Raw genomic sequence first — 22,605 nt, forward strand, 5'->3', positions numbered from 1 at the left:
CCTTCTGATCTTTTCTATTCCATAAGAATTGTTCTCCAATCATCCCCCCGTCCCCGCCTGGAAATTCTAGGTTCTTTCCGTGACCTAAATGTCCCTTGGACCGTCCCCCTTGAAGCTCTTAGGGCACTGGGTTAAGTTAAGCAGTGCTGATGCCACCAGTGCTAACACTGAACTGCCGCTGTATTTTAAAAAATCCATTTCTGCCAAGTGCAGTGGTGTTTGTATTTTTCCTGTCTTGCCCGGCTGCTCCTGCCTGACCCGTGGCCATGACAGATGCGATCATTATCTTCCCCTCCTGGTTCTGCAGGATCCCTCACTGGGCATCAGTGGAAGCGGGTGCTGTGGACATCAGTAAACAGCAGAAGACTTCGTGTCTTGTCTCATTTTGCCTGTGGTGTGAGGCGGCTGTGCCTTACCTGGGTCTCCCCCTTGGAGAGGCTTATAGACCCGAGGATTTACTTGAATTCTGACTCAGTTGAAATAAAGCCAGCTTAGCTCATAGTCTAGCGGACTGTTTTTTATATAGTGTGGAAGAAATAAGTTGGCAAGTAGTTACCGGTGGTCTTTTAAACCCAAAACCCTCAAAGTAATTTTATGCAAATATTTAGTTAAAAATACCTTTTTTTTTTGGTTTCCCCTCTGCCAGATAGGAAAAGAGCTAAATCAGGGACATAAATCTTCACCAGGATTTCTGGGGAGAACAAGTTTCTTTTGGGGAACATAGTTTATAAAGCCTTCGTGATTTCTCATTCTGTAGTTTTAAATTCTCCACAAGTTCACAGATCAGTTTTAGTTTTAGACTTAGCAGACATGAAAGTAGACAGGTACCTTTCCCATGCAGATCATGGAATAAATGACGGATCTTGAATAACACTTCGTGGTCCCTCTGTTAAAGGGAATTTCAGGTAATTTGATGTGAATAATAAATGTGGCCTTAAAAAAGTCAGTATGGCCTCATAACTATCTGTAACCATGAGAAATAGACTTCCGGGGAAATGGACCTTTTCACTGTCCCATCGTACTTTCTGCTCACTTCAGAGAGTGGCAGTGACTTTCGATATTAGATCTTGAGAAAGGAATTAAGGGAGACTATTACAACAGTTTGCTTTCCCTCAAACAAGTCAATTTTCAAGTCAATTTTTTATTTCTCTGACTGTCACAGGCGACTTTGGCAAGTGAACGTCTTGGTAATAGAAATTATTTTAGTCTTGATCTGCAGATCTAGACATGAATACATAATGTCTACTGTAATTTTTTCAGAAGGAGCATTGCATCCAGGAGCTTGGCAGGGGAGGGGAGGAAGATGCCGTTTTTTTTATTCACACGTCTTTAGGAAGACTGTGACAGTCTTTACTGGTGGCTGGGCTGGGACAGATGCAAGATATAATGTATTATTATTTCCTCGTGGAAATGATGGCATTAGGGTCAGAGGGAGGAGCTTCCTCAATCATCCATTCTGCATAAAGCGTCCTCCTTATCCAGCCCTGCAGACTAGTAACGGATGCATTACTGGCTTGAAAATAGACCCATTATGTGGGTCTTGATGCAAACCTGGAATTAGATTTGTTTATCTGTTTCTTTAATTTAATTTAATTTAATTTAATTTAATTTAATTTAATTTAATTTAATGGAGGGACTGGGGATTGAACCCAGGACCTTGTGCCTGCTAAGCACGCGCTCTACCACTGAGATAGTTCCTCCCCCTGGATTAATTTTTGAAGATTTCCGTTGTCAGGTCTTTACGAAGGAAGAGTTTGAGTGTGTTGTCTTTACCTTGCAGATTTCCAGTGAGGAAATCTCGATCAAGAAGGAACAATTATCTGAAACCCTTCAAACCATGCAGCTATTTCTGGCTAAACACGGAGACAAGTACGTTGGTTTTCCTTAGCTCTTTTAGTCGAAGGAGGGAACTGGTCTTACAAACGCTCAGCAAGGTAGAAGGTGGTAAATTTCAACTGGCAGTTTGAAAATGGAACTTGGTCACACATTTACTTCGAAATGTAATAACCTAAGGTGATAAATTTAGCAATTTAGTTAATGTCACTTTTAGTTACCCCTCGTCTTTACCAAAACCCTGTAAATGTACTTCTTATCCGCATCTAGTGCTGATAAGAAAACAGAGATTGCTGGTAAGAGATTGCTTAACTCAGAGAGTTAAGGATCAGTGGTTAGTGAGTTGTAAACACACCAAGCCAAGTTCCTCTGGGACTTAGCTTTTGGAAAATATATGTAGACATGTTCTACGCGTCCTTAGCTGAGACCTTTGGCAACTTGATGTCTCCTGGTTTGGTCCTACTTTTTGCAACAAGGCATTTCATATATTTCAGCTACTGCCACAGGCAGGCAAGGGATCTACCCTTTTCTGAAATCCTTTTTTGGCTGTCGTCTTGAGACTTACTCTAGAATGATTTTGCAGCACATCTTAGCAAGTCGGGTTAATTTCCTCACACATTTCCTTTCTGTTCCTCCTGCTGCTTTAACAAGATCCGTCTTGAGTCGTGGTCCCTTACCGTCCCGTTTCCACGTTGGGACTGACAGTAGTTCCTTCCCCCTGTCAGACAACGTCAATTATCATTTTAGAACTTTGGATATGCCAGAGAGGCGCTGGGACACTAGTTCACACTCTTTCCTTCAGTCCCTTTTTCAGGCAGGATGTTTTCAGGGCCGTACGGGCCAGGCTTAGTTTTCATACACAGCAATTTCGTGTGCACTCTGTGTCCTGAGCCATCTGTGTGTGAGGTTACACTAGATTTTATTTTATGACCATGTGCTTATTTAGAAAAGTATTCTTTACCAAAATCATTGAGCCCAGTATGTCTTCTTTTATCACTTGCAGACTTGCATTCCTGTTTTCATACTTTCTGATTATTTTAGAATGACAGATGAAGAAAGAAATGAACTGGAAAAACAAGTGAAAACTCTCCAAGAAAGTTCTAATGTATTTAGTGAATCTCTCAAACAACTACAGCAATCACAAACCTTACAAGACATAAAGGTAGAGGAGAAGGTAATGTTATTTGTTTAGAACGTGAAGCTGTTTCAAGATTCTTAGTTTAATCGCATGATTGTAGAAATAACATGTCAGTGACCAAGAAATGACCTTGAATGGGGTTTGTGGGAAAAACGCAGGTGGGGGAGGGGAGGAAGTATCTGGAGATTTCAGTGTTGTTGGTTAAATGCAGTCTTACACTTGCTCTCATCAGTTTCTGTGACATCTTAATCTCTGCCTTGCATGGTAAAAAGAAAGAATCATTCATTTTTCTAACTTCTCTTTAAAAGCCATCCTTCTACTGCTGTTGTAGGTATTTTACTGTATAAATATGATGTATGAAATAGTCTGAGAGCTTGAGAGGTGACGTTGGAGGGTCAGGGATGTGTCTGACTTTCAGAGATAACCAGGAGATTTATTTGTCATTCTGGACCATACTGGACAGTGAAGGATGCTCCAGCAGTTTCTTAAACTGTAACAGAAATCACTGAAAATGTGGCCTATCCTTAAACTTTTAAAACTTGACATTGCATAGTCACAATATTCAATGCAATAGCCCATATTCAAAAAGTTATCTTTATATTCGATTCCCTACTCCCTGGAATATTTTACGCACTATGTGTCGCATTTTGGGGGTATGTACCAATATTTCGGGTTCGTTAGTTTTGAGTTATCCGTGCAGAAGTTGGTATGCTGTAAACATCGATAGCATGGGGTTTGAAACTCTCTTTCACGTCGGTAGACTAATCTCATCCAGTTGCAGAAAGCATGGTTTGCCTTCTAGGTGTGCGTCCTGTTCCCTCACCCTCACCATCTCCTCCGTTGTGTGCTCACTAACCTTGTTAATGTACACGATGTTAAGTTTTCAATTCACAGATGCATGTCGTTTTCAAAGCTTTTATCACATCCTGTGCTGTTGAATAGATCACTGACATAGATCACTTGTGCATTTGAGCTGCCTAACACTCACAGCACTGCCTGCGCCCTGGTAAGTAGAGGATTTTCTGTTGATGTGTGTTATTTATTAAAAAAAAAAATGAAGTTTCACGACGCTCCGTCCACCCTCGTGTCACCGACTGAGAGTTTCGTGTTTTCCTTGCAGCTGGAGAAAGTGATCGCGGGCACCGTTGACCAGACCACGGGAGAGGTCCTCTCCGTCTTCCAGGCAGTTTTAAGAGGCCTCCTTGATTATGACACAGGAATCCAGTTGCTGGAGACGCAGCTGATGATTTCTGGTCTCATCTCACCAGAATCAAGGAAGTGCTTTGGCCTCGAAGATGCTGAAAGTCACGGCCTTATTGATGAGCAAATTCTGAGCCGCCTCCGGGAGCTGAATGAGACCAAGGAGATCATTTCCGCTGTGCCATCGTCCTCCACGCTGCCGGTGCTCGAGGCTCTGGCTGAAGGCGTGATATCAGAGCCCACGGCTGTCAGAGTTCTCGACATGCTCCTGTCCACGGGCTGCCTGGTCAGCCCAGCCACGGGAGAACAGCTGACCCTGCAGAAGGCTTTCCAGCAGCGCTTGGTTTCCTCGGCGTTGTTTTCCAAAGTCCTGGAGAGGCAGAACACAAGGCAAGATCTCATCGACCCCTCGACCGCTGAGAAGCTGTCTCTGGGAGCCATGATGCAAAGGAGTATTTTGCAGGAAAACACCGGGGTGCGGCTGCTGCCCGTGAGGCCGCAAGAAGGAGGCAGGGTCACGTTAAAAGGTGGAAGAAGCGTGAGCATTTTAAGGGCGGCTCACGAAGGCCTCATCGACCGCGAGACCGTGTTTAGGTTACTGGGCGCGCAGCTGCTCTCGGGGGGTCTGATCGGCAGCACGTCTGGCCAGCGGCTGACAGTGGAAGAGGCAGTGGCGGAGGGGCTGATGGACAGGGACATGGCCAACAGCATCCTCACCTACCAGGTCGAAACCGGTGGGATTATCCGCTCCAGCCCCGCCAAGCGTTTGACGGTGGACGAGGCGGTCCAGTGTGATTTAATAACGCCCAGCAGCGCTCTCCTGGTCCTGGAGGCTCAGCGAGGCTACGTGGGCCTCATCTGGCCTCACTCTGGAGAAATCTTCCCCACGTCATCTTCCTTGCAGCAGGAGCTGATTACCAACGAACTGGCGTACAAGATCCTGGACGGCAGGCAGAAGATAGCTGCTCTGTATATTCCCGAAACTTCTCAAGTCCTCGATTTGGATGTTGCTACGGAACTGGGAATTATAGATCACGGCACAGCAGCGATTTTGAAAAGTATAATATTGCCTGATCAGATGCCAGACTTGGGAGACATGGAAGCTTGCAGAAACGCTAGACGGTGGCTCTCTTTTTGTAAATTCCAGCCATCCATGGTCCAGGACTACAGGCAGGAGGAGGATGTCTTTGAGGAAGAGGAGCCAGTGGAGACTCAGAGCTCAGAACAGACTAAAAAATTATTCCTGTCTTATTTGATGATCAACAGTTACATGGACGCCAACACCGGGCAGAGGCTCTTGCTGTACGATGGAGACCTGGACGAAGCAGTCGGGATGCTCCTGGAAGGCTGTGCTGCAGAATTTGATGAGGACATGCCCGGAAAAGAACGTCCTGATGTCTTAAGACACCCTGGTGTGTTTCTGAATAATGCTTCAGGTCAAGAAATGGATGAAGGTACAGCTTCACCAAGTAGTTTGGAGAAATGTCCTCGCAGAGAACCCCAGCATCAAGAAATCCCTGAAAACAGAAAACATGTCATAGATGAAGAATTTCATGAAATGGGAAGCAACGCTATCAGGAGTGAATTTGGCCAGTCAGAAAATCCGGCAGGTATGATAGCAGCCGATCCTAAAGTTCAGAACTCCTCCAGCGTGTGTGTTCCCAGATCAGGATCAGCCCCCACACAGCCCCGACTGGCTGGAGTTAGTGTCCTGAGACCAGGCTCTGAAAATATACTTAAAAATGGTGAAAATCAAAGTCCCATGGAAACACAGGAACATGCATATGAATGTGGTCATTCTAAAAACGTTCAAAACTTTGCAGGTGATTTGATAACAAGCCCTATGGTGGAGGCAAAAACTAGTAGGATCTGTGATTTGAATGAAACGGAGACTGAAGATAACATTAGCAGGGGTCCAGCCATCTTTGACTACTCCCCCCGCCTAAGTGCCCTGTTAAGTCACGATAAACTGAGGACCGAGCAGAGAAGTTTACACGATATACACGCCACAGGGAGCAGTGGAAATAAGTGTGAAGTCTCTTCACTGCCGTTCAAGGACCAAACCACATTACTGGATCCAGGAATGGGAGACAAATTTCAAGACGAGTTTCTGGGCATTGCAGCAATTAACATCAGTTTACAGGGGGAACACGCTGTACAGAAATCTTTAAATCTTGCTTCCAGTCATCCTCACGGGCAGCATCAGGATGATCAGTATGGTTCGGATACTTACGGTAAAGGTGAAAAAGTTCTCGCTGCTTCCCAGGACAAGTGGCCTGAGTCCACGGTGGAGGAGGACCCCTGTGCCATGACCCCGGGGGGTGGCGGTGATCACGTCAGCCTGGCTCTCACAGGTCCATCGGTGTTGGGAGAATTGGCCAGCACCAGTGCTGGCGACTACGAAACATCCCTGCTGGTCAGTCGGCAGAGCGACACAGAGACAGACAGTGACAGCGAGGATGACTTCTATGACACTCCTTTGTTTGAGGACGATGACCATGATTCTCTGCTTCTTGAGGGCGATGACAGGGATGGTCTGCAGCCCGAGGACTGTGACATCCTGGGAGAGGAAGACGATGGGCCGGCCCCTCCTGGAGAGGTTTTTTACGATGTCTCTAAAGGGAGTGAACATTCCATGGGGGCCCAGGGGGCACTAGGATCCCTGCAGGATTTTCTCATAGGTGCCAAGAAAGCAGAACCAGATTCTGGTGAAAGAAGACACTTCCATTCAGTTGGCCTGTCCGAGATGAATGGACCAGCGATGGAAACCATCTCAGAAAGGGACAGCACAGATAGCCTGGAGGGTGCGGAGCTGGACTCGTGGACCGACCACAGCGTTGTAGGAAGAGAAGGGAGATTCCGAGCGGCACTAAAACCTGCGGACGCTGGCTGCTGGAGAGAAGAGGAGAGTGTAACTGGACAAGAATTTGGATCTGATACCGATCATTTAGAATCTGTGCAGAGTGAAGAAGGTTACGGGGACCCTCTGTGTGACAGTAACGATCTGGAAAACAGTGACGATTATGACGATGATGGTGGTGACACTGAAGACGAAGGAGCGGGAGGTGAGGATGGACAGCCCGCGTGCCAGGACCAGGCTGACCACACGGATGTCCAGGCGCGTGTCATCGCGGCACTCGAGGAGGAAGGCGGTCACGGAAGTCAGCGTCGCAGTGAAATGATTCTCCCGGATAAAAAGCACAATCAGAGTTCTTTGGAAAAACAGCCAAGTGTAAATGTTTTATGGCTCGAATCGAGTCGTCAGAGTAGCTCAGTTACAGAGAGAAGCAGCGTCCCAGAATATACGACGGAGGCTGTTTGGAAAAGCAAAGAAAATCTGTGGAATCATGAGATGGTCCTTAAGGATACACTGCTGCCTGTTGTGAAGGCTGCTGAGTCGGAAAACACCTCTGGCCCCGTCGGTGTCCGACGTTTAGCTTCGGGGCTGGATGGTGATCGGAAGAACACGGGGGTTAAGTTGACTCGAGCGCCAGGCTCTGCGGAGTCTGTAAAAGGCAGCAGTCCAGATTTTGAGAAGGTGCCACTTGTGACTGACCCATCTTCTGATGAAATCGTTTGTCCTGAGCCCGGTTTCCTAGGAAACCATGCTGAGGAAGGCCATTTGTCACCCACAGTCTCTGTAACTGGCAGAGGTCATCACGAAAATGGAGGAGATCCGATTAGAGAGAGCGATGACAAGACCGGTACCCTGATGGAAGAGGAAGCCTCGATTCGTAAAATGGGCACGGATAAAGGAGAAGTGCTTTTAGAAGGTCCTGTAGAAGATGATAAATATCTCCAACCTTTGCCCAGGGAAAGCACAAGAGAGAGCCTTGATTTAGTCAGCAGTCAGTTTCTATACCCGCAGCTCACAGAGAGCGAACATCAGAAAGGAAGCCTCAAAAAAGCGACAGTGGCCCTTGAAGATGAACCAAAGAATCTGCCAACAGTAGTCAGTCAAAGTCCTGTTCAGTTTGAGAATCTTGAAGAAATATTTGAGTCAGCAGCTTCCCATGGGATCAGCGATGAGATTGCTCCAGACGTCACGGTGTCTGAAGGGTCTCCAGGTATTGAGAAAGATTCATTCACTGATGGACCTGAGGAAGAGCTGGATCTGTTTGCTTTTTTAAAACACTGTGCTCGAAATGTAAAAGCAGAAGCTGGATGGAAACCAAATGAAGATGCCCCAGGCTGTTTTCCAATAGCTTCCCCTCCCACAAAGGATCACTTACAGTTAGGAGTTAAGGATGCCAAAGAGAAGGCAGCTCTCGCCCAAGAAGCCTCTCCCCTGAATGAGATGGTCCAATGGAAGGATCTTTGTACTAAAGAAAACGTCTCAGAAGGAGGAACAGGAATTCCCGAGTTCACACCAGAAATTGATGAAAGCACGCCTTCAGTCTTACCTCTTGGAAGTGTGGAAGGCTTCAGGAAGCATGCTGATTCCGTGCCATCAGGACTTCGCGCAAATGGAATAATAAATAGCAACTCCAGGGACACCTTAAGCACCGGCTGCTCATCTTTAGAAATTAACAGTGAGGAAGAAATAATTGCCCAGCAACCAAGAACGGAACGAGCCTCGTCTCTAGGACCCCAGGAAAACGAGGTTCCGAGTCCTGAGCTGTCTCCAGTGTTTGTTGAGGACATGAAGGATATCTTACAAGATCGACTGAGAGATGGTCATGGGAATCCTCAAGAGGCTGGAGACCCTTCAGCCCATGCAGATACTAAAATTTTAATAAATAACTTAATGAAAAGGGTTAGCAGAGCACAGTTGATAAACGAAGCATCTGATGTTCCTGGCGACTCTGAAACCAGGGACTGTTCTGTCGTGTCCCCCATGAATAACTCGCCAGAACTAAAAACAGGGAGCAGAGATGATCCCAGCTGGACCGCAGATCTGAAGTCGGAGCTGCTGCTTGGCGTGCTTAAGCAAAATCAGTGTGGCCAGAAAACGCCAGGAGCGTTTGAACTGATGAAAGAATTGACTCCGATGGAGTGCGAACCAGAGGAAAGAGGTGTTACATCTACAGGGCTGCCACTGCACCTTGAAAGTATTTTCTCCACGCTGCTTGTGGATGGATATTCAGAGAGAGTAGAACAGTTTGGAGACGTGAATCAAAAATCACCCACTGGTTCCGAGATGGTGGATGAGAAGCCACACATACCTGATGGTCTTCCAAGCAAGGGAGGAAACCAGTGCCCCCTTCATTTACAAAATGTGAGAGGAAGTGGGCCAGGAAACCCTCCCGTTGGTGCACCAGCACAGCCGGGAGATAAGAGGCTGGGGGATCCGTGCCCTGAATCTCCAGACCATCTGGAATGTGTTTCAGGGTCAAAAGAAATGGCTTCTGGAGACAGTTCGATGGAACAAGTAAGTTGACTTTACCTTTTATAATGAAATAGCTGCATGGAATATTTGGGAATAACCCCATCCGTCTTCTTTGCTTTCAAACTCCACGTAAAGGCTGTTGAATTAGAGTGTCTGAATTTGTGTTTAGTTTGCCAGCGAGCTGCAGCAGTGTCTACAGCACACGTCAAAAATGTCCCAGTATTTGGCTTTGCTTCAAGATATGAAGCCCCCCTTGGACAACCAGGAGTCTCCGGACAGCAGCCTGGAAGCTTTGAAGAACCAACTGAAACAGTTAGAGGTAAGAATTGTCTGCTGCCAGTTATGGAGGGTAGTGGGCTGGTGTTAATTTGGAAAATTAAGCAGAGCACTTTTATGTTTGGAATGTTGGCTACGTTTAGTGTTGCTCACTGAATGGATCCTGGGATATGTGTGTTTTGCAGACCTTTGAATTGGGGTTGGCTCCAATGGCTGTGATTTTAAGAAAAGACATGAAGTTGGCAGAGGACTTTTTAAAGTCTCTGCCTGGTGACTTCCCCAGGGGACCTCTGAAGGAACTGAGTATGAGCCTCCAGAGTTTAGAGACAGCCTTCTCCTCCCTCAGGGCCACGTCCTCAGAAAGAATGAACCACATCATGCTCGCCATCGACTCTGAAACGGTAGGTCTCCCGTGGGGTCACAACTTGGGTTTGGAAAGAAAATCGATAAGTTGGAAATTTAGCCACAGGATGAAGCATTTTATTTTTAAATTGTTAAGCCCTTAAGACATAATCAGGTTTTGTAGGAATTCGAAGTTTGGGGACAGACCGAAATGAACATGCAGTTTTATTTTCTAGTCTAAACTAGCAGTTTCTCACGGGGAGTTTCTCCACAAACTGAAGTCATTCTCCAGCTGGATATCAGAGAAGAGCCGGTCTGTAGAGGGTATTGAGACCGTGAGCATTCGGGACACTGAACATATAAAGAAAAGTTTGGAGTTTCTCAAGGCAAGTGTCAAAATAAGTAAGACAAGTAAGTTAAAAAAAAAAAAGCCTGTGGATTTAATATAACATGTTTAGAAATGTTCACGTTTAGAAAAGATGTTTGTGACTTTGCTAAAGCTATAAAGGATGATTTCCTTTCTTTCTCTCTGTATAGTATCTTATTTTATTTATTTATTTTTTATTGAAGTATAGTCAATTACAGTGTGTCAGTTTCTGGTGTACAGCACCATGTCCCAGTCATGCACATACAAACATAAATTCGTATTCATATTTCCATATAGTATCATGTCATCTGCATATAGTGGCCATTTTACCTCTTCTCTTCCAATTTGGATCCTGTTTTATTGTTTTTTTTTTTCTTGTCTGATTGCTTTGGCTAGGACTTCCAATACTGTGTTGAATGGAAGTGGTGAGAGTGGGCATTCTTGTCTTGTTCCAGATTTTAGCAGAAAGGCTTCCAGCTTTTCCTTTCTTTCTAAGAGATATTTGTTCATAGCGACACAGCGTGAAATCATCACAGCTTTATGACGCTGTCCCTGCTGCCTTAATGCAACTCATACTACCACTGAATGTTGAGATTTGTATTTATGTACTTATTTGTGTATCAGTCGCATAAAGACATAGTAATTCAAGTCAGCCACATAGACACATCATAGTAGTGGTCACTTTTGTCATGCTTTTTTCTTCCCTCCCAAGTTCTTAATTTGAACAGCACATTCATGAGTGGAGGTCAGTTACACACCTGGCCTGCGAGTCAAAAATTCTGCCCTGTTAAATTTATGTTGCCAATTCCCCATAGTCTAGTTTATGTGCCACCACAGTTACACAGATACTGTAAACGTCAGCAAATAGTATTTTAATGTTGCGATTTCCCTTCAGTGTGCTAAATGTACACAAGTGAGATCTTTCCCTTTTGTCGGAGTTACATTTTAAGGAACTGTCTGCCAGACAGTGTTAAAATATTCAGAAAGAGATTATTTTTATAGAGTATTAGTTGTCTCGGTATTTAAGTAATTTCATCACTATCAGTTATTACTAATGAATAGGTTGATTGAATCATGGAGAAAATGTTGGCAGAAGCTTGAGTTCCTGATAAAAGAAGCATACTTTATAAGAAATGTTACAGTTAATATAAACTTTCTATTATGGCTTAGCTCCCCGTTGGTGACGCGTACTGTTTTGTTTGCAGAATGTGTTGAAAGACCTTGGACACAGCAAAACGCAGCTGGAGACCACTGCCTTTGATGTGCAGTTTTTCATCTCTGAACACGCACAAGACCTGTCTCCCACCCAAAGCAAACAACTGCTCAGGCTCTTAAACACAACTCAGAAGTGCTTTCTTGACGTCCGGGAATCAGTAACTACCCAGGTGGAACATTTAGAGACTCAGTTACAGCTCGAACAAGCTCTCGATGACCAGAAGGTCTGCCTTTCTTTGTGGAGTTGGAATGCTCTGTTTTTAGTTCTTCGGTGTGAAACCTGTGGTGTAGACACCAAGGCTCACGGGTAGGAGAAGACAGGAAAGGTTTTCTGGCACGGAGATTGATGGACAGGGTATAAGGTAGAGATGCTGCCACGTATGCAAGTATTATTTCCCACAGTAATGCTTTAATTTGTCCATTTTAATTTTCATGACTCCCTAAAACTACTGTTTTCAGGGGAGAGTTTGGATTTTTTTCCTAGGAGGAGGAAGTCTGGAGGCAGTGAGAAACTTCCAGGGATAAATTGATGAACGTACGGATGGAGAAGTTTAAGGATATCTTTTACCTCTGGGAGGTGGGATGTCATAGCAGGTTTAGGGCTAGGCCCTGGGCCAGGCTGCCTGAGTTACGCCCCAGTTTCACCACTCCCTCGCTGTGTGACCCAGGGCAAGTCCCTTAACCAGTTTTCTCTTTGGGCACTTGGAAGGAGCAACAGTGCTTACCCCGTGGTGCTGGGGGCATTGATAAAAGCAAGAATTCAGAACCCTCGAGACCTTGCCCAGCTCCTGGTAAACGTCACATGTGACTAGAGAATGCGTAAAGAGTGTATATATAATAGGAAAATGAAAGATGCAGGTCATCACTAAATTAATCTCTTAGAAAGACTGAACGAATTTTATTACAGTGCCATGACTAATGGCACTGCTGAGCAAAGAGGTGGGGATGGAATTAGTCAGAGTGATTACATAGTGATCTCGCATGCAGTGCTCCTGTTTTGTTCTGTTTTATTTTATTTTAACTTTCAGAAGCACAGGCTCTGTCTCCAGCATGATAACCTATCTACACGTATCGAATAGGTTAACAGACAAATCACGACTAACTTCTGTTTTGATATCCTTTTGCAGAATTAATTGTGTGTGTCGCAGGTTTCCAGAGCTTGAGAAAATGGAACGTCTCTTCCTGTCTGTCGGTCAGAAGCTCCATCTCTGACACCTATGCATGGCCGGTATTCTGTTGAGCAGTGTCGTCCAAACACGGTCACCCTCCTCGTGTCTGAGACACACGCTCACTTTCCGCGTCGCCTGCGTGCTCTGCACCCCACTGCTATCATGTTTACAGCATACGTAGGGAGGCTCGTGTAGGGGAAGCTTGCAGGATGTGTTCGCGTGAAGTTGAGTCGGTGGCCACATTTCCGATGCTTTGGTTTCACCCATTTCAGATGGTGGCAGAACGCCAGCAGGAGTACAAGGAGAAGCTCCAGGGGATATGTGATCTCCTCACCCAAACCGAGAACCGCCTGATCGGCCACCAGGAGGCCTTCGTGATCGGAGACGGCACGGCCGAGTTGAAGAAATACCAGTCCAAGCAAGAGGTGGGACGGAGTCTCGCGTCAGCGGGTCTGGCCGATGGGAAGTTCGATGACGGGTATTTGGAGAGCAGTGGGGGTTATTGGGAGGGAGCCATCATTTTAGCTTTCCTGAGGCAAGCCACAGCTAAGACCTCCCCCAGGCCGGAGCTTGAAACTTCATCCCAAGACTTACATTTCCATCTGCAGCCAGCCAGGTAGTTTTCTGGACTGTTCTGGGTGAGATATTGAGTAGAGGAGACATAAAGGAGGTTTGATCGTGGAAATACCTTGTGTGATGAGGTAAAATCAGGATCCATTGGAGGCCAACTCATCCACCTGAAGTCGGGAGAAATAGCCTCGAGTTTGGGGTCTTCCTCTTTCCCAGCTCCTTCTCATTCTTGTCATCTTGCTCATCTCATGAGCAAACAATCATGACAGAGAAAGAAATCTTTCTTTTGGTGTCAGGAGGAAGAACAATCTCCTTGTAATGAGATAGCTCTTGGTTCAACTCCCAGACTCTGCAGGCTGTCGGGTTTACGACTTCATCTCTCTGAGCCTCAGTGTCTTCATTACTTACACTCCCATTGCTTTGTTATTGTCAGAGTCAAGTAAATATTGTGTGTGAAGTGACCAGCAGTCGCTGTCACATAGTCGTCGCTCAGTGAAGAGTATCTCTTTCTTTAAAAACATTTTGTTTATGTGAAAGTATAGTTGATTTACAATATTATATTCATTTCAGGTGTACAACACAGTGATTCAACATTTGTGTAGATTATACTCCATTTAAAGTTATTATGAAGTGTTGGCTGTATTCCCTGTGCTGTACAATATATCCTTGTGTCTTATTTATTTTATATGTTGTTTTAATGGATTGGAAGAATCAATATTGTTAAAATGGCCATCCTACCCAAAGCAATCTACAGATACAATGCAATCCCTATCAAAATGCCCATGACATTTTTCACAGCACTAGGGCAAATCATTCTCAAATGTGTATGGAACCACAAAAGACCCAGGTACCCAATGCAGCCTTTAGGAACGGCAAAGCTAGAGTTATCATGCGCCTGGATTTCAAACTATCCTACAAAGCTGTAGGAATCAAAACAGTATGGTGCTGCCACAAAACACAGACACCGAGAACAATGGAACAGAATAGAGAGCCCAGAAATAAACCCACACTTAATAAGGCCAATTAACCTATGACAAAGGAGGCGAAAATACACAGTGGGGAAAAGATAGTCTCTTCAATGTGTGCTGCTGGGAAAACTGGACAGTATCTCTTTCAATTCAGATACGTCCCAGAAAAACTTGAGGAGGCTTAAAAAAGTATGGAGAAAAAATAATACAAAGGCTCAAACATAGTACAATATACGGACTGAAAGTGTAAAGTAAAGGACAAGGAAAGAAAAAATGACTGAGAAATCTAGACGGAGAGGAGCCCTGACTGTTGAGGGATTTTAACCTTGAGCTTCTTACCTGCCAGGGCAGAGCAGCAGACATTACATGTTATAGAGCTCTGGCGTGTAGACGGCGAAACCATCTTGGTATAGAAACTATCTTAGGAACAGCTTTGTTCATAACTTAGAAAACTATTTGTTTTTACCCTGAGCAATAGGTATATATTAAAAATAAATGTTTAGAAACAGAATAAATAATATTACCTTATATTTAAAAGCTTTTATAAATGGACTCACGTAATGTAAAAAAAAAAAATCTGGTGTGTACGAATTTGCCTGGATTATATACTCAGTACATTCTTGTTTTCAGTGTTTTACAGACCACATCCACTTGATGATGTGAAAATCTCCCACCTTTCTTTCATGCTGTTAAAGATTTCAAATGATATTAAATATTGTGATTTTTAAAAACCAACTCAAATTAACATAGTGTTCAGTATGCTTTTCTAACCTGTATGTGCTGGGTCCCCCTCTGCTTGCCCCCTCTTTTCAAAGTGCAGTTCTGGAAGAATGAAATGGGCAGTAATTTTACTAAGGTGTGTTTTTTCTTTCGTGTTATCAGGAATTACAGAAAGACATGCAAGGAAGTGCCCAGGCGTTGGCGGAAATAGTGAAAAACACAGAGAACTTCTTAAAAGAGAGCGGGGAAAGGCTGTCAGGAGAAGACAAGGCTCTGATTGAGCAGAAACTGAAAGAAGCAAAGATGAAGTGTGAACAGCTTAATTTGAAGGCAGAACAGTCGAAAAAAGAGCTGGAGAAAGTGGTGAAGACAGCGATCAAGGAAGAAACAGAAAAGGTCCTTATTCAGATATGTGATGCCCTGTTCTGGGGCTTTATTGAAAATGACAGGTGTTTAAAAAGAAAAAAATGATAGATGTAATAGCACCTCGATTTATGAAGGGTATTGTTAGCACCAGGGACTAGAATTCTGGGTTTTCATGGATGTAACTGACCAAACTACAGAGTTTGAAGAGTTGGCTTTGTTGAACTTAAAAAAAATGTTTTTCTTAAATTGAGGTAGGGTCGATGTACAGTATTACATGTTTCAGGTGTACAGCATAGTGATTCACAATTTTTAAAGGTTGTACTCTGTATGGCTGTTACAACATATTGGCCCTCCTCCCTGTGCTGTACAATACATCCTTGTAGCTTATTTATTTTGTACATAGTAGTTTGTAGGCGGGGTTGAACTTTTTAAAAAAGTTGACGTGGCATTGTGAGGCTTTCTCCGTGTGAAATGTATGTGGTCTCATCGATGGCAATGAAAAGTTTTGGAATGTGTTTTGAAGAATGATGAAAACTTAAAAGTGACTGTCAGTGGCTGAAAGGCTTAATTTCAGTGTGTTCAGTTTTCAGCATGTGTGTGTTCAGGTTCCCCACTTTAATGTTAAAAGATCTTAGTACTTGCATTGGGGATGTCTTGAAACGAAAGCCTTGGCCCACACTGAGGAGTCCCTGCTGTGAACTTTCCCTGCCCAGGTTGCAGCTGTGAAACAGCTGGAAGAGAACAGAAGCAGAATAGAGAACCTTTTGGACTGGTTGTCCAGTGTTGACAGAGACTCTGAAAGGGCAGGCATGGAACAGAAACAGGTGATGGAACAGAACGGGATGCATTTTCGAGAAGAGGATGGCACGTCAGCGATTGGAGAAGAGGATGAAGTTAATGGTAACCTGTTGGAGATGGAGGTTGACGGGCGAGTTGGAACCACCGAGGAGAATCTGAACCAGCAGTACCAGAAGATGAAGGTGCGTTGTTTGAAACAGATGACCTGAGTTAGAGTCTCTTCTCAGGTCTGTAAAGACAGGAAGGACTTAGCCCGTGAGTTACCGTTTCAGACCTCAGTGACCATTGAGGGGGAGGTCCTTTTTCTAGGTCTGTCATTATGTCGATGTAAGTTACTGTGAGAGTTCTAAGCAAGTCAATAACAATGGGAAATAAACTCATGGCTGTGGCGTTCTTCTATTTTTTAAATTTATTTTATTTTTTATTAATTTTTGAGTATTTAATTTTTTTATTGAAGTGTAGTTAATTTACATTGTTAGTTTCAGGTGTACAGCAAAGTGATTCAATGATACATATACATGCATATAAATTTTCTTTTCAGGTTCTTTTCCATTATAGGTTATTACAAGAAATTGAATATAGTTCCCTGTGCTAGACAGTAGGTCCTGGTTGCTTATCTGTTTTGTTTTATTTTATTTTTTATGGTGCAAACAGCCTTTATTGTTTGCAAAGAGAACTTAAAGTAGAGGGGATATGCCAGTTTCGGCTCCTGGAGGGGCTCATAGACTCAGTCGCGGCCCTAAGTTGTCTAATTTTGTATCTAGAAGTGCGAGTCCGTTAAGCCCCAACCCCTAATTTATCCCTCCCCTGCCCTGTCCCCTTTGGTAACCATAGTTTGTTTTCTGTGCCCGTGAAAATAGAATTTGTATCTTTTTTAATTTTATTTTTTAATTCCACATAGAGGTGATACCATATGATCGTCTTTCTCGGTCTGACTTATGTGGTGTTCTACCTGAAGCACGGTTGTAAGGAATTCACAGAAATAATAGTAATAGCGAAGGTTTATGGAGCAGTCACAGGGGGCCAGGCATCTTCTGAGCTCCTCCCAGCTGGACTCACGCCGCCCTCCCCAGCGCTCTGTAGAGTGAGGCTGTCATTGTCCTGATGCGGAAATGGTGGTGGTGGTGATTATTATTATTATCATTTTACACCCGAGGAAACCATAACTTCCAGAAGTGAGGTATCTTGCTGGAGGGTGCACATCCAGTAAGGGATGGAGTTTGGATTTAAAACTGGGCTCAGTCGGCTTTGCAGACCGGCTCAGGGTGAGGGTCCCCGAGGCGGCAGGTTCCCCCGTCCCCGCCCCTGCGCCCCGTCTGACCACCCGGCCGTCTGCTGTCCCCCGCAGGCCCGGCACGAGGAGATCGCCGCCCAGCAGCAGGCCGTCCTCGTGGCCACCCAGGCGGCCCAGGCCTTGCTGGAGAAGCAGGGCCACCACCTGCCCCCGGAGGACCGGGAGAAGCTGCAGAGCACCGCGCGGGAGCTGCAGACGCAGTACGACGCCGCCCTGGCGGCGGCCGAGACGCGGGTGCGCCTGAGCCGCTCGCTGTGGGAGGAGCTGGACAAGTTCGCCGGCGACGCGGGCGAGTTCGAGCTCTGGCTGCAGCAGGCGGAGCAGGAGCTGGAGAACCTGGAGGCGGGCGCCGACGACCTCGGGGGCCTGGTGGCCAAGCTGCAGAGGCAGCGGAGTTTCTCGGAGGACGTCATCTCTCACAAAGGGGACCTGCGGTACATCACCATCTCCGGGAACAGAGTGCTGGAAGCCGCCAGCTCGTGCGGCGGGGCCGAGCGGGGCCACCTGGACGCCTCTGCCGCCCAAAGAGAGGTCCAGGGCAGGCTGGACCGCGCCACCGAGCGCTTCCGGGCTCTCTACACCAAGGTAGTTTGATTTTCTGCTGCTAAAGGGATGGCGAGTCTGTGCCAGCAGTTTCCACTGTCCCCTGACCTTCCGTTTTGGAGTCAGAAGCTTGAAAGCTGAAGCAGGGAAAATAAGATATTTTCATCCCACTTCTCTCAGTCTTACGCGTCTGCTACTTCGGAAAGATGTGCCTAAAAAGTAGCAACGTACAGTTCTGTATTTGGTTTTGGGTGGTTTCCAGGCTTCCCTACGTATAAGACGCTGTATTTCCCCAAGGTGACCACCAGGGGGCGTTCGCACTCTGGCTCTAAGCCGACTGGGCTGCGGTTTGAACCCAAGCTTCCTCTCCGGTAATTCCCGTTCCCACGTCTTTGCTTTACAGATACATTTGATCGGTGTATTATTTTAATACTTAATTGCTAACAGACTCTTTCAGCCTCTGTTATCCTTGTGGGCTAGTAGGAGTTTTGTTTAAAACAACCCAAAACTAAGGAAACATTTCCCTGTTTACAATGGGAGCTGAACAGAGCGCCCCGTACGCACCGCTGGCGTGACGAGCGTCGTTGTCTCTCGGCCTTGGCGTCGCTCTGGTCTAGTTTATTCTCCCTCCTCGGGTCAGTCAGTCTTGTGCGGCATGCAGGCGTGATCCGTGAGGCACTGGATACGTATCTGTACACCTGGCGTGTGGCCCCCGTGGGGTTGAACCCTGGAAGATGAGCTGCCTCTGGTGATTGGTACCTGAATCCTTACATTTGGGGGAAGACTCGGCCCTTGTGCACGTGTGTGTGTTTGAATTGGTATAAACCTAAGCTCTCTCCTCGTTTTTACGGGGACTTTTTGATTTGTTAGAGGCTGTGTCTTCATACTGAGCCCTACTGTTTTCACTAGCTTTGGTTGAAGCCTGGTGTGTTGCAGGTCATATAATGCGTAGGCTCCCAGGTATTCGACATCAAGCAGTGGATTTTAATCCCCACCCGGATCTCTCTTGCTTGTTTAGTGCAACGTCCTTGGGAATAACCTCAAAGATCTGGTGGACAAATACCAACACTATGAAGACGCTTCGTGTGGCCTTCTTTCCGGGCTCCAGGCCTGCGAGGCTGCAGCGAGCAAACACTTATCTGAGCCCATCGCTGTGGACCCTAAAAACCTGCAGAGGCAACTGGAAGAGACCAAGGTAAGCAAAGGAGACACCCCACCCCACCGTCGTCCTACTGGAAACCTTCTGTCTCCCCACTTCTGTGATTATTCCCCCAAGGGAAGGGAAGAGTGTCCGTCTCCCTGGAGTGCGGGGCGGACACTGCTTGGTTCTCCACCGTCGGTTCACTTCTCTTTCCGATGAGATCAGTTCTTCTCTGTGGTTTGGCTTGTGGGACGTGGCTGTTGTGGTTTGTATCCACCACTTCCTCCTTCCCGGAGACCAGCGCTGTCTGGGCCACTGATGGTCTTTAGACTGATTCATGTTGTTCATCGCTTGTTCACTGCTGTCTCCTCAGGGCCTAGAACAGTACCTGGGCCTCTTAGGTCCTCGATGAACGTCTGTTCACGAATGGACAGGGGACGGAGGGGGTGCCCCTGTCACACTCAGCGTGAGTTCCTGTTGAATTCCCTGCCTGCCCCGATTCACAGACGTACAGACTTGAGTGATCACCTAACCCACTTCTCCAGGACTCTACCTGCCCTTTTGAGAGTGCAGACTCGATGTGGGAATGTTGTAACTGTACAGATCTCAGCCACACCCACACCGAGAGAGAGTCTAGTCCATTTTGTACATGTCAAGCTTATCTTATTTTTATTTTTTAAAATTAGAATTTCAGTAGTTTTTTCAATTAATTTACAGTAAACTCACTTTTATTTTCCAACATTTAATCTTTACATTTGGAAGTTCTAGAAAAAAGTTTGCAACTATGTATAGTGACAGATATTAACAAGACATTGTTGGTGATCATTTTGCAAAATCTATTAATGTGAAATCATTATGTTGTACACCTGAAACTAACATAACGTTATATGTCAACTATCCCACACTTAAAAAAAAAAAGAACATCTCCCCAGAGATAATAAATTCCTTGGAGAGAGGCCATGTTCTTTGCATTTCAAGCTTATTTTAAAATCCTAACGTAAGGGGAGAAGATTTTGACATATTTCATTCTTATTACACCTGGCCAATAATTTTGGCTTTGGAAGCTTCCTTTGATCAGGTGGGTAGCAGTAGCTGGTTGCTGCCCTAGAGAGAAAGTAAACACTGTATTGCCAGTTAAACTACTGCTTCTCAGAATTTGGTTGCACCTGTTGGTTACAGAGTCAAAAATCATTCCTGTGCTATTTACAAGGGAAACAGGTACCCTACTGACTCAGCTTAATATTAGGTATTGCCTGAGACCAGTGGGTTCCGGCTGGAAGAAAGCTAAGTTGTACTCTGGGGTGAAATGTGGCGGGTTGAGGCCAAGCAGAGGAAGGGCGAGGATCACTGGGTGAGAGGAGGGAGGGGGGCTGGGTGAGGGTTGGAGGGCACTGTCGTTTTCCTGGGCTGGTTTACCCGACCCCACACGAGGTGCCCGGGCGATGTCCTAGGGGGCCGGGTCAGCATCCCGCATAGGTGGTGATGTAGCCCCTGCGGGATTGCCTCCTCCCTTCAGGGGTGCATTTTCAGTCCTGAGGGGTTTTTGTTTGTTTGTTTCTCTCTTTCCCACAAGCTCAGAAACAGACTTGTCTTGATTAAGTTTTCAGCCCCACCTGGATGACTTGTCCAAGGACAGTGCTTGTCGGGCAGAGGAGATGTTGTGACATCGAGGCCACGATTTTAACAGGAAAAGCAGGGAGCTGGAAATAATTAAGATGGTCCAGGTTACACTGAATTAGGAAGTTAGGTATTGTTAGTATAGGAAAGTAGATTAAGTAGAGAGAATGCATTTTCAGTTAGATCTGTATTAGAAAACTGATTGCCCTCTGTATAAAAGTAATTTTAATGTAACTAAAGCAAAAAAAAAAAAAAACCCCAAAACCCAACAAAATGAATGCTATGGCTTTTTAATGAAAAAAAAAAAGGCATGGATTAATTCTAGGCTTATTTTTATTTTTTATTTATTTTTTAATGGAGGTCCTGGGGATTGAACCCAGGGCCTCGTGCATCCTGAGCACACTCTCTACCGCTGAGCTCTACCGTCCCATTTTTCCTTTAACAATAATATAAACACTTAAGACCACTACAGAACAATCCGTCTTTTCTACATTTATGACACTCACTTCTCCTTAGATCCTGCTGTATGATGCATGTGAGTTGGGGCACCCAGTTGCTTCATTTGAAATATTTTTGTCCAATGACATATGGACACCAGCATTATGATTCAAATAACTGTTGGTGGTGTGGTCAGCAGTCTGATGCCACTGGGCTGTAATGACAGTCGCTAGATCTGCTTCCAGGGAACCCAGTGGACAAAATGAAGCCTTCATTCCACGCGAAGCACAGAAAGGCAGAATCCTGGGCCCCGTCTGGAAGCCTGGGTTCAGAGCCGGGCACTGGCCAGGTCACCCTGACTGACAGCTCCAGGCTTGCTCCGACCTCCGGGAGGGGACGGACGAGTGCCCGCAGCTTTAGAGACTTGACCCTTTTCTGGCCCAGGCTGGAGACCAGGTCACAGCCTTACAGTGTTCCCTGCCTCAGATGCTTCTCTCCTGTTTTAATTCATTGAAATACATTCGAAACAATAGATGAGCACTTTAATTTGCAGTTTTGTTCCAAAGTGGTATTAATGTTTTCCAAAGAACAGTTTTTTTTCCTCAGCGGAGGCACTGGGGATTGAACCCAGGACCTTGTGCGTGTAACATGTGTACTCTGCCACTGAGCTACACCCTCCACCCCCAAAGTGATGTTATAAACCACCACTGTAGCCGAATTAAAACCTGGTACCATTAGTTCAGGAACTCAAAACTCTTGGCTCTCTTGAACATAATTAGGAAGAGAAGAAGTGAAGAAGATACATTTTTGTAATCCATTTCTAAGTTTTAGGATGGTAGGGCCATCTCTGGAACTGGATGTTTTTATTAACATAAATTTATTTGTTCAGAGACATTTACATGCTAGGCCCACTGTTAGGTTTTGTGAAGACGCGAAGATGTTAAAACCCTCTCTCTGCTCTCGGAGAACTCGCGTTCTAAAAACAAATATTTTGGGGGAGGGGCCTCTAAGTTTATTTCATTTCCTAAATAGCCGTGCGAGGCGAGTAAGCTGTCCGTGTGGCTCAGACTGCAGTGGGTTATGGGGAACGTTGTTGTCTTGAAGAATTTCTGATACTTAACAGTAATTCAACCTGTGGGAGAATTCCCCAGACTGATCAGTCTGAGGCGGAGTCCCGGGCCTCTTGGCACAGCTGTCGGCTCTGGGATTCAGGTCGCGGATCCTGTCCTGTCATGGTTTGTTGGGCCTCCGGACACACACACGTTTCTGGAGTGGCAGGTG

The 22,605-nt window shown here is 45.6% G+C and overlaps 1 protein-coding gene across 20 annotated transcripts in view; it reads left to right on the plus strand.

Annotated features, from left to right (window-relative positions):
* DST (dystonin) overlaps positions 1-22,605 on the plus strand; it is a 435,317-nt gene that overhangs the window by 298,112 nt on the left and 114,600 nt on the right. For 12 of the 20 annotated variants that reach the window (XM_072944761.1, XM_072944766.1, XM_072944764.1 and 9 more), the window contains 12 exons: positions 1,781-1,869; positions 2,875-3,007; positions 4,092-9,542; positions 9,670-9,819; positions 9,962-10,177; positions 10,355-10,504; positions 11,691-11,924; positions 13,142-13,294; positions 15,290-15,523; positions 16,207-16,473; positions 17,640-18,170; positions 19,147-19,323. In XM_072944761.1, coding sequence (XP_072800862.1) covers positions 1,781-1,869; positions 2,875-3,007; positions 4,092-9,542; positions 9,670-9,819; positions 9,962-10,177; positions 10,355-10,504; positions 11,691-11,924; positions 13,142-13,294; positions 15,290-15,523; positions 16,207-16,473; positions 17,640-18,170; positions 19,147-19,323 — 7,785 coding nt within the window. The remainder of the gene's footprint in view (positions 1-1,780; positions 1,870-2,874; positions 3,008-4,091; positions 9,543-9,669; positions 9,820-9,961; positions 10,178-10,354; positions 10,505-11,690; positions 11,925-13,141; positions 13,295-15,289; positions 15,524-16,206; positions 16,474-17,639; positions 18,171-19,146; positions 19,324-22,605) is intronic. The other 8 variants (XM_072944774.1, XM_072944776.1, XM_072944777.1 and 5 more) reach the window with 3 other exon arrangements.

Source organism: Vicugna pacos, chromosome 20 (genome assembly GCF_048564905.1).
Source record: "Vicugna pacos chromosome 20, VicPac4, whole genome shotgun sequence".
NCBI lineage: Eukaryota > Metazoa > Chordata > Mammalia > Artiodactyla > Camelidae > Vicugna > Vicugna pacos.